At 44.6% G+C, this 12,519-nt stretch overlaps 1 protein-coding gene across 1 annotated transcript in view; it reads right to left on the reverse strand.

Moving 5' to 3' along the window:
- Positions 1-12,519, reverse strand: part of LOC141046674 (ficolin-1-A-like) — a 35,469-nt gene that overhangs the window by 4,475 nt on the left and 18,475 nt on the right. The window contains exons 7-9 of the mRNA XM_073541250.1: positions 8,196-8,323; positions 7,794-7,923; positions 6,194-6,328 (exon numbers count right to left, since the gene is read on the reverse strand). Coding sequence (XP_073397351.1) covers positions 6,194-6,328; positions 7,794-7,923; positions 8,196-8,323 — 393 coding nt within the window. The remainder of the gene's footprint in view (positions 1-6,193; positions 6,329-7,793; positions 7,924-8,195; positions 8,324-12,519) is intronic.

Raw genomic sequence — 12,519 nt, forward strand, 5'->3', positions numbered from 1 at the left:
AATTGCATGCGGTTTTTGCATCTGTGTACTAAACACTTTAAGACTTATTGCTACAACACATTTTTTTTCATTTCTCTTTTTTCTATGCTTATTAGCTTTAGATTACACGGACTGTAGCATTTTGGTCCATGCAATTCATACTCTGACTTCACCTTAATGTGGAGTTTTTTTCAAACACATGAGCATTTGTCTTATTTAACCAATTTATTTCTTTTGTTTTTTTTTGCACATCTAGTATTCTATGATACATTGTGTTGACACTATTTTTATTCCTTTTTTTTGTGCAACAGCTTGCATGCAATTATACTTTGATGTATATTAACCCCTTTCTGTCATGTAACATACTATCCCGTCCAGGTGCCCTGGGACTTAATTCCCAGGGAAGGGATAGTACGTCACAGCGATCAGCGGCACCCATGTGGTGAGCGCCGCTGATCGCGGCCGGGTGTCAGCTGATTATCACAGCTGACACCCAGCACAATGTGTCAGGGGCGGTGTACCGGGGGTTAAAGGGAAGCATCGGCAGGGAGGGGGCTCCCCAATGTGTCAGGGGCGTTCACGGACCGCCCCGACACGTTAACCCCTTGCACACCATGATCAAACATGATCGCGGTGTACCAGGGGTTAAAGGGAAGCATCGACAGGGAGGGGGCTCCCTCCGTGCTTCCCTGAGCCCCCCACAGCAGCGCAATGTGCAGTGCTGCTGCGGGGGGCTCCATCCCTGCAGGTCCCCAAATCCAAGATGGCGATGGGGACCTTCGGGGGGCATGCAGGGAGCTGGCTTCCTCAGTGCCTGCAAAGCGCAGGCATGAGGAAAGCCTGTGCAGTGCCTGTGACAGATCGCTGATCTGTCACAGTGATCTGTGATGTGACAGATCAGCGATCTGTCACAGGACAGTGATGTCCCACCTGGGACAATGTAATAAAGATAAAAAAAAGTATAAAAATAATTTTTAAAAAATCGCTAAATAAAAAAAAAAATATTCCCTAATAAATTCATTTTTTGGAAATAAAAAAAAAATCAAAATAATAAAAGTACACATATTTGGTATCGCCGCATCCGTAACAACCCGCCCTATAAAACTGTCCTGCTAGTTAACCCCTTTAGCGAACCCCTTAAAAAATAAAAATAAAAAACTAAGCAAAAAATAATGATTTATTATCATATCGCCAAACATAAAGTGCAATAACGCACGATCAAAAAGACGCATATAAATATCCATGGTACCGCTGAAAATGTCATCTTGTCCCGCAAAAAACGAGCCACCATACAGCATCACCAGCAAAAAAATAAAAAAGTTATAGCTCGCAGAATAAAGCGATGCAAAAATAATTATTTTTTATATAAAATTGTTTTCATTGCATAAAAGTGCCAAAACATAAAAAAGACCTAAATGAGGTATCGCTGTAACCATACTGACCCAAAGAATAAAAGGGCTTCATCAATTTTACCGCAGTCGGAACGGTGTAAACTCACCCCCCAAAAGAAATTCATGAAACGCTGGTTTTTGTTCATTCTGCGTCCCAAAAATCAGAATAAAAAGCAATCAAATATGTCACGTGCCTGAAAATGATACCAATAAAAACGTCAACTCGTCCCACAAAAAAGACCTCACATGACTCGGTGGGTCAAAATATGGAAAAATTATAGCTCTCAATATGTGGTGATGCAAAAACTATTTTTACAATAAAAAGCGTCTTTTAGCGTGACAGCTGCCAAAAATAAAAACCCACTATAAATAGTAAATCAAACCCCTCGTTATCACCCCCTTAGTTAGGGAAAAATAATAAAATTAAAAGAAAATGTATTTATTTCCATTTTCCCGTTAGGGTTAGGGCTAGGGCTAGGGTTAGGGCTAGGGTTAGCGCTAGGGTTAGGGCTGAGATTAGGGTTAGGGGTGTGTTGGGGTTAGGGTTGGAGTTATAACTGAGGGGTTTCCACTGTTTGGGCACATCAGGTGCTCTCCAAACGCAACATGGCATCAGATCTCAATTCCAGCCAATTCTGCGTTGAAAAAGTCAAATGGTGCTCCTTCCCTTCCAAGCTCTGCCATGCGCCCAAACAGTGTTTTACCCCCACATATGGGGTATCAACATACTCAGGACAAATTGCAAAACAACTTTTGGGGTCCAATTCCTCCTGTTACCCTTAGGAAAATAAAAAATTGGGGGCAAAAATATAATTTTTGTGGAAAAAAATGATTTTTTTATTTTCACGCTCTGGCGTTATAAACTTCTGTGAAGTACTTGGGGGTTCAAAGTGCTCACCACACATCTAGATAAGTTCCGTGAGGGGTCTAGTTTCCAAAATGGGGTCACTTGTGGGGAGTTTCAATAGTTTAGGTACATCAGGGGCTCTCCAAACGCACATGACACCCGCAGACCATTCCATCAATGTCTGCATTCCAAAACGTCACTACTTCCGTTTCGAGCCCCGACGTGTGCCCATACAGTAGTTTTCTCACACATATGGGGTATCCGCATACTCAGGAAAAATTGGACAACAACTTTTGGGGTCTAATTTCTCCTGTTACCCTTGGGAAAATAAAAATATGGGGACTAAAAGATCATGTTTGTTGAAAAAATACGATTTTTTTTATTTTCACGCCCGGTCGTTATAAACTTCTGTGAAGTACTGGGGGGTTCAAAGTGCTCACCACACATCTAGATAAGTTCCTTAGGGGGTCTAGTTTCCAAAATGGGGTCACTTGTGGGGGTTTCCACTGTTTAGGTACATCAGGGGCTCTCCAAAAGCAACATGACACCCGCAGACCATTCCATCAAAGTCTGCATTCCAAAATGTCACTACTTCCTTTCCGAGCCCTGACGTGTGCCCATACAGTAGTTTTCTCCCACATATGGGGTATCAGCGTACTCAGGACAAATTGGACAACAATTTTTGGGGTCCATTTCTCCTGGTACCCTTGGGAAAATAAAAAAATTAGTGACTAAAAGATCATGTTTGTGGAAAAAATACGATTTTTTTATTTTCACGCCCGGGCGTTATAAACTTCTGTGAAGCACGGGGGGGTTCAAAGTGCTCACCACACATCTAGATAAGTTCCTTGGGGGGTCTAGTTTCCAAAATGGGGTCACTTATGGGGAGTTTCCACTGTTTAGGTACATCAGGGGCTCTCCAAACGTGACATGGCATCTGATCTGAATTCCAGCCAATTTTGCATTGAAAAAGTCAAACGGCGCTCCTTCCCTTCTGAGCTGTGCCATGCGCCGAAACAGTGGTTCCCCCCAACATATCAGGTATCAGCATACTCAGGACAAACTGCACAATAACTTTTGCAGACCAATTTCTCCTGTTACCCTTGGTAAAATGAAAAAAATTGAATCTGAAGTATTTTTTTGTGAAAAAAAGTTAAATGTTCATTTTTTTTAAATATTCAAAAAATTCCTGTGACGTACCTGAAGGGTTAATAAACTTGTTGAATGTGGTTTTGAGCACCTTAAGGGGTTCAGTTTTTAGAATGGTGTCACTTTTGGGTATTTTCTATCACATAGACCCCTCAAAGTGGCTTCAAATGTGATGTGGTCCGTAAAAATAAAATGGTGTTACAAAAATGAGAAATCGCTGGTCAACTTTTAACCCTTATAACTTCTTAACAAAAAAAATTTTGGTTCCAAAATTGTGCTGATGTAAAGTAAACATGTGGGAAATGTTACTTATTAAGTTTTTTGTGTGCTGTATATCTGTGATTTAAAGGCATAAAAATTCAAATTTGGAAAATTGCAAAATTTTAAACATTTTTGCCAAATTTCCATTTTTTTCACAAATAAACGCACGTTATTTGAATGAAATTTTACCACTAACATGAAGTACAATATGTCACAAGAAAACAATGTCAGAATCACCAGGATTCATGGAAGCGTTTCAGAGTTATTACATCATAAAGGGACAGTGGTCAGAATTGTAAAAATTGGCCTGGTCATGAACGTGTAAACCACCCTTGGGGGTTAAGGGGTTAATGAGGTGTTTTTTCAGTGTTTTTGTCTTTTGCATGATTATTTCATTATAAGCATGTGGTGAACACATCCATCATTGATATAATTCTGATATCATTTTTTCTGAGATATTCAGATAATGTATTTTCACATGCATTATGCACTTTTGCATTAAATAATTTTTTACATATATTTTTTGGTAATTTTCATGCACTAATTTTCAAACTAAGTTTGTGTGTGTTTTTGGTACTTACCTAACATTTTCCCAGTGTTGTTCTCCATCATGTTCCGTTAGCTTGATGTTTATATAATTTTAAACTAATTTATTATACTTTAATGAATAAAGATTTTTTTAATCTTACATATACTTCATGGCATTTTTTTCGTTTTACCTCCAAGTAATTTTCAGGAGGTTGTGTATATATATATATATATATATATATATATAGCCACGTTTGTGTCTACTTGTGATACTTGTGCCCGTGCTAAAAGCTCCCATAACCGGCTGGCTGGGGAAATAGTGCCATTGCCAATTCCGGATAGACCTTGAACTCATTTGTCCATGGCTTTTATCACTGATCTCCCCCCTTCCTATGGCAAGACTGTGGTTTGGGTGGTGGTGGACAGATTTAGTAAACAGGCGCATTTTGTACCGTTGGCAGGACTACCTAACATGGAAACTTTATCCAAGTTATTTATTGAGCATGTTGTGCAGTTGCATGGTGTGCCTCTTAATTTGGGGTCTGATAGAGGGGTACAATTTGTGTCCAAGTTCTGGAGGGCATTTTGTAAGAGATTGGGTATTGATTTGACCTTTTCCTCGGCCTACCATCCTGAAACCAACGGGCACACGGAGAGGACCAACCAGTCACTTGAACAAATTTTGCGGTGTCTTGCCACGTCTCTGAAAGATGATTGGTGCTTCTCGCTGCCAGTGACTGAGTTCGCATTTAATAATCGGGTTAATCAGTCCACTGGTACCTCTTCACTCTTCTGTAACTACGGTTTTCACCCCCATTTTGGTGAATTTTCCAGGTTTGATTCGGGGTGTCCAGGGGATGATTCGGTGGTTCAATGGTTGGAGGAAGGTTCAGAAGAACATTGGGATGGCTCAGAGCAAACAAAAACATTTTGCTGATAAGCGACGGTCTGTGGGACCTAAGTTGCTGGTGGGAGACAAGGTGTGGTTGTCTACCAGGAACATACATCTGAAGGTTCCTTCCGTTAAGCTTGGTCCTAAGTTTATTGGTCCTCACGAGATTATTGAGGTTGTCAACCCAGTTGCCTTCCATTTACGCTTACCTCCGTCGCTTTGGATCCCCAATGTATTCCATAAGTCCCTTCTTAAGCCATGTGTACCTTCCTCTGCTGGGTCTCCACCTCCTCCGCCTCCTGTCTCTGTGAGTGGTCAAACTGAGTATGAAGTTGAAGGGATTGTCGATTCTTGGATGGTTCGCTGTTCATTTCAGTACTTGGTCCATTGGAGGGGTTACGGTCCTGAGGAGCGATCTTGGGTTCCGGCGCAATCCTTCAATGCTGATCATCTGGTTCAGGCGTTTCATGCACGTTACCCTGGGAACAATGGGGGTCCGGTGGCCCCCCTTGAGAGGATGTTACTGTCAGGATCCAGACCAAGTTTTGAGTACTTTCTGCCCCTTTCCCAGTCTGGTCAAGTCAGGAGTTAACTTTGCCTTGCCTCGTTTTGGTTTTAGGCCTGCTATTTCTCCCTGCTGCGTCCTGCAGGCAGTGTTAGTTATATTTTCGGCCTATAGCGTGAGTATCTGACTCTGGTAGTACCCTGATTTGTCCTGCTGCGCTTACTGACTTTTCCCTTGTCTGTTCCTACTTCTCTTCCCGTCCCGTCTTAGTGTTTCCCTTTGTTTTTGGATTTCCCGGTGTTTGACTCGGCTTTGGCTCTGACCTGACTTTGTCTCTTGCTTCTGGTACTCCGCTGACTCTGTGATTGCTTTTTCCCTTTGTACTGCATGACGGTCTAGGTTTTGACTCGGCTTGTTTGACTACTCTGCTGCCACCTGGTGGTAGCCTCACTGCAGGTCTGCTCTTGCAGGCTTATTGTCCTCCTTCCACTCTATTGCCATCTAGTGAAGCTTGCAGCTACCTGCATAGCTGCAGCGTGACATTTCAGCTCCAAATTCTAAATTAATCATTACCAAACCCTCCACTTTTCTCTAAAATGTCACATTAAGTGTAAGCGAATGGGGACAGTAGCATCTTTTACCTGCTTCTCCTTCGATGAATGAATCATATCGCAGGGTAAACTGGTCGGACTCTCCATCAATTTTGAAATTACTGTACGTGGCATAGGTCCTGTTGCCTGTAAAGTCTTCCAAATCAAAGCGGAGTTGATAGGATCCTGCAAGAAATGATCACAATACATAAAGTTCCAATGTTAATTTACTTGTCTTATCCCCCTCCCCTGACAATCCAATAGTTTATGTCTAGACCAAACAGTGGATCTGTCACGCGGTTACCGCAACAGAGAGGAGCTAGAAAACCGCATCGTCTGATTGCACCTACTTCTGGGCTGAAAAGAAGCACTTCTCCTTCTCCCCGGTGCATTCCTTTGTTATGTTTGAGTGAATATTTGTATGCTTGGTATTTTCAGTTTACCCTTGTTTGTGTTGGATTGTTCGTCAGGTTGGTGTACTGTGGTGCACAGTAGGGACCCTTTTCCCTGGGTGGGGAAGAGAACAGATGGAGGGTTGATTTAGGAGATAAGGCAAGGGTGGTGGCCCCAGCATCTTCACCTTCGGTATCCTGAGGAATAAGGTGCGCTAGGGTGCTCCCTAGTGGTAGGCACAGGGAAGGAGCCTCTGGTCCCGGCTCACCCAACAACTGGGTGGTCAAAGAACCTGTCAGCACCACAGATGATCAGGGGGAAAGAGGAGGGGCAGATGTGCATCTAGCATTTATATTAACTAGGTTTTGAGCCATAAAGTCATTGTTTTAATGGGTGATTCAAACTATATGTATTACAAAGTGGAGATACGCGGCCCAGGATCTTACTCACCAGAGCAAAGAGCCCCTGGAACCATGTAACATGACAGCAATGGGTGATCAGTTGATGGCTGGGGTGTCTTAAGCTGGAGTCACAGATAGCGGCTTACCAGCGATCCCGACAACGATATCAACGTGTCAGGATTGCTGGTAAGTCGCTATGTGATCGCTGGTGAGCTGTCAAACAGACAGCTTCACCAGCGATCAGCACAGCGATGCCGAGCGCCCGGCATCGCTGTGTTCGTTAGCGCTGATGCCATATCCCTGTAAAAAAATAGAATTAAAATAAAAAATATTGTTATTCTCACCTTCCGATGTCCCGCGCAGCATTCCCGCCTCTCTCCACGCTCCGGTCCCAGTAGTCCTTTGCGAGAATGACCGCGAGAATGTCACGGTCTCGCGGCAGCGCGACGTCTCGCGGTCATTCATGCAAAGGATCACTGGGACCGGGAGCGTGGAGAGAGGCAGGATGGCTGCGCGGGACGTCGGAAGGTGAGAATAACAATATTTTTTATTTTTTTATTATTTTTTACAGCTGATCGCTGGTCTCCCGCCTGCGATGCGTGCTGGCCAGCGGGAGGCCAGCGACAAAAAATATGTCCAGAGGTTTCTTGCAGCGATCAGCGATACTGGCAGGGGGGCTGGTTGCTGATCGCTGTCACACACAGCTATCTCGCTGGTGAGATCGCTGTTGTGTCACAAAAGTTGTGACTCAGCAGCGATCTCGCTAGCAAGATTGCTATGTGTGACTTCCGCTTTACAGGACAAACCCTTCAATGCTACTGTTGGGCACCCTGACATATCCTCTAGTCGTGAGTTACCTGAGCTTGTCAGGCGATGTAGATGTTCATTTCCAAGCCAAAATTCACTCAACTGACTACCGAACCCCCACTGATAGCTGTTCCAATCACGATTAAAGTCCACCGATCCATCAATGCGTCTCTGAAATACCTGTGAGAACATAGATCAGGTAGAGGGGAAGGCAAGAGTCACAAAGAACTACATGTGCTATGACGACTTTTGAGCATTGGAATAGTCCTATCATGATAATGTACAGACAAACGTGAGAGGAAAGAAGTTTTCTTTTACCCCGGGTAAAAGTTTTACCTGTAGGAAGTTTAAATATGGAATGTATTGTAGCTGTAAAGCATTGTTTCCCCAATTTGGGCCCCTAAAAAATGATCATTGGGTACAAATATACCAGTAGGGTATAGGAAACTTACAATCCAGCCTCCCCCGTCTGTGTCCATGTCACACAGGACTGCCAAAGGCCGTCTGCCATCAGGGTATATAGTATACCATCCCGTCAGGTGAAAGCCACTGTCCTTTAGCTCTTTACAGTTCTTTGCACCTATACAGTAGAAGAACAGACAGGGTCAGTTCGGTTATTTGTGTGCAGGATTAATATATTGGGAACTGTATAGCGATCAGCATGTTTGCAACACGAGAGCCCTGATGTGATGCTTGGTAAACCCTACCGAATGACGTAGCGCAAGATCTCAGAATGTGGAATTACCCTTTTGAGCAGACGAGACGACACTGCAGGAAACGCTCTTTTGGGGGGTTGATAAAGAAGTTTTACTTTTCCTGAAGAGGTTTAGACATGTTTTGGGAGAATTTTTTTCCTGAATTGTTTTTTGAGGCATTTTTATTAGACAGTTCGAAGCATTTTCCATCAGATGATGCTTCAAAGAAGTGTCATGTACCTTTTTTTCACCAGATTTTCAAAACTTCATAGGGAAAGAAATACTCAAAAAATTCCTCATGTGAGAGGAACGCTCCAAACTCCTCAATAAAACACTTGCAAATCTCTTCCTATTAATCTCCATGGGAAATCCACATTGCAGGGCTTATGAAATGTATGCTCGTTTGTTTTTTCTGAAGATGTTTTGAAACACAAAGGGGATGTCTGGCATTAGGGTAAAAGTCTGCAGGCGCTCTATGTAACTGCAGACTTGTAAATCCTCACAGGACACGCATTGCACGCTGTGAGGATTCCCCGGTGATGGTGTAACAAGGGCAACCGGGGGATTAGTTGTGGCTGAGTTATTTAAAGGCACAGTACACAGACAGAGTCCACTGAGCAAACGTTCAGCGAGCACCCCTGGACCCTTGTATATAAATAGACGAGCCCGACACAACTTTTCCCACAGTTTACTTTGTTCTCTCAGGCCACTGTAGTCCAGGCGAAAGAGTCCAATAAGGCATTTGTGACCCAACAGGGAATTACGTTTAATGAACAGGGATGGAATAGAATTAAAAGAGTACAACATTGGATTTCTTGATCTCTCCCTGCACTTTCTACGGCCATACCCACAACAGCTGCAGCAGACGAAGATCTGCAGTAGTCCACTCACTGGGATCTGGGCGCCTAAGACACCTTCAGCGGGGGCCCTTCCAGAGTCCTGGAGCTCGTGTTGCAGTCCTTAGTCCTTTTGATTAGTCCTTAGTCCTTTTGCTTAGTCCTTAGTCCGGGGCAACAGACCTCTCCTGTTCGGGGGGTCTGGCAGTGCCCCGTCTGAAAATCACATCTGCCCTGGCCAACGTATCCGGGCAGTGAAGGAGCTGCTTCCTCTCTCCTTGTGGTTGCAGGTCCAGCCCCCTTATTTAACTAATTCTGTCCCCAGCTAGACAGGCATTAAGGGGAAACATACACATACGCATTACAAAACAAATACAGCATATATATTACATTAAGACCAGAGAAACAAAGCTCAACATATTACATTACATGTACATAAAAGTTCACACAGAAGGAGGAGAAGGAGCAACTGAGGGGACCTGCCACCTCCTTACAATGGGAGCAAGAGGTAATGTGACCACAAGTATGCGATTTGCATACTCCCAGCGGCCACATGCCAATTAGACATGCCCAGCCTCACTTATAACGCTTGTATTGAGTTAGGCAGCGAAAGTCTAGCTGACCTGTGATCGCATGCATGCATGTATACAGCGCGCGCTGTGAGGATTCACAATCTGCAGGAACATAGACAGAGTGCACACGTGAACCTTAAGACGGGACAACTACTTTAAGTCAATCGCATCCTGCCAATGGCAGGAGACCATGCAGCCACTATGGGGCCCAGGAGTCTGAGGGCCCAGTGATGGAGCAATGATGGAAGAGGAGGCCGTCTACTCCCTCCTCAATCATACTCCATCTGCATTTAAGCTCTGACATTTCAGCACGACGGGTGTTATGATTGAGTCACCGTAGGAGGCAAAAACAGAAATGCTAGCTAAGTCCTGAAAACCAGAGAAGTTGGCAACTATCAGATTGCAGACCCCTGAACCTATCAACACAACTAGCAGTAGCCGTGGGGGGTTCCTACGATGACCTAGACCCCTCGATCACAGCCGGAGAGATACATAGGCCTAAAGAAGGAAAAGGGGAAATCTAACTGCCCCAGAGCAGACCCCAAAGCAATAGGCAGCCCCCCACATATAATGACGGTGAAGCAAGATGAAAACACTTACACAGACAGAAAGACAGGCTGAGCAAAGATGGGGCCCAAAAACTACCTAGATAGGAACGGATAGGAAGGCTGCTGTCTGCAATCTGCCAAAACCCTATCAGAGACAAAAGCCAACAAGCTGATATAAAAATGGCCCTGAATCAACTAAGCTTCAAAAACTAAATCAGCACTCAGGTACTTTCAGAAGACAGAGCTCACGGAACACTGCACACTCCAGCAGGGAGTGGCAGAATCCAAAAAGCAAGAAAAACAAAAACAAATCTTAGATGCAAAAGGCAAAACAGAAAACTTAGCTTTAGGAGAGCAGGAATCAGACTGGTGTCCAAGAGTCCACAGAGAAGTCACCCGCAGGGCAGAAAGGGCGTAGGCTGCCTTAAATCCAGTCAGTGACTCCACTCAGCCAATCGTCTTCATTAGTCCCAGGTGCCTGATAATCAGGCTCACTACCTTCCTTCACTAGAATAGGGAGTTCACCAGGCCTCAGTGACGGAGGGGAAAATGAACTCACAACAGACGGGCGTAATGACGTCACTACTTTGTGCCTGCTGTTCCAAGCAGTGAAGAGCTTCAGAACACACACTGCAGAGATCAAAGCATCAGGGGAACAAGGAGAGGTGAGTATTCATTTTATTTCATTAATGAAAACATTGTCAGACCATTATACTGTTTGGAGTGCTATGGGGCTGCATTATACTACACTGAAGTGTGGCACCCCAGGATTCCGGTTGCCACAGTGGCATTGCCTCCCTCACAGGGAGTAATGTCATGCCTGGAAGCAAGGAAGGGTCCCCTTACCAGGTGTCAGTAGGAGAGAAGTCGAGCAAAACCTGGGGAGTGGAGCTGTGATTAAACTCGGATACCGGAGTCCGTGGTTGCACGAGTACTGAAGTCCTGGCAGCTAAATCCGGAGGGCAGGGGACTGCATGTCTCCTGGCCCGATCAAATACCCAGTGGCGCAGCAGCATACCAGAGCCTGGAGCCGACACAAAGGAGCGGCACCTGTGATAGGCTCGAGTTGCCTGCCATACGGTTTGTTTTTAAAAACGGAGAGAGACAGTTAGCAGTAGGAGGACGAGCTGTTAGGCAGTGAGGAAAAGGGAGGACAGCGCAGAAGGAAGGTCTCCATATCTAACTGGCCAGGTGTATCCAAAATTGCTTCCAGGCTGCCTGGCTCTCCATTACGATCTGTTACCAGTTCCCCAATCTGTACTATCAATAATCAAGTAAAGGAAAAGAAAACTACAGCCCTTGTGTCCTCCAGTGATCTCTTGCGCTCTGAGTCCTGCACCACAAGGTACACGAAACCTGACATAAACGGAACCATTAGCCCTGGGGACCAGCTCCACCTGTGGGGAGCAGAACCATCCCAGCTGCGTCACCATCAGCCCCAGCGGTCTCCTTTAGCAGCATCGGCCATCCATTGCCGAACACCACAGGTGGCGTCATATTAAATCCCATATACATTTTCCCATTTTATGGCACAGCCAGGGCCACAGAGTCGAGTCACAGCCCCATGACTTCCCCAAAGAACTGTCCGACCCGGTTCCGAGTACCCCACAGCTCTGGTGGGCGTATCATTTTTGTGTCACGAACAGGATTTCGTAGCCCAGTATTACTGGATACTGTGTGCCATAGACTTTATTAAACTGTATAATAGCTGCGATTACTTCACCACACAGTGTGCAGAAAGCAGGAGGCCCTGACTTGGAAACCTCTGGGAGCAGCCGCTTACTACGATACCCAGAGCCTGGCTGAGGTTCAATAGGAGGGAAAGAAATGCCCAATCTAGGAGAGGATCTAGCGGCTGGGGCGGCTAAAATTCCTATTTTGCATCTGTTTTCTCTCAGAAAGGAAATGTAACATCAACTATTCTTCACTGTCCTATTAAAGGAATAGAAGAATCCAGGATATCTATAAACAGAAAGATAGTGAAGAAACACTTAGCTAACCTAAATGAATTCAAGTCTCTAGGTCCAGATGAATTACACCCCAGAGTACTGAAGGAGATAGCAGAAGAAATTTTTGAACCCCTCTCCATAATCTTTCAAAATTTGTGGAGAACAGGAGAAGTCCC

Source organism: Dendrobates tinctorius, unplaced genomic scaffold (genome assembly GCF_039654945.1).
Source record: "Dendrobates tinctorius isolate UK_male_01 unplaced genomic scaffold, ASM3965494v1 ptg000120l, whole genome shotgun sequence".
NCBI lineage: Eukaryota > Metazoa > Chordata > Amphibia > Anura > Dendrobatidae > Dendrobates > Dendrobates tinctorius.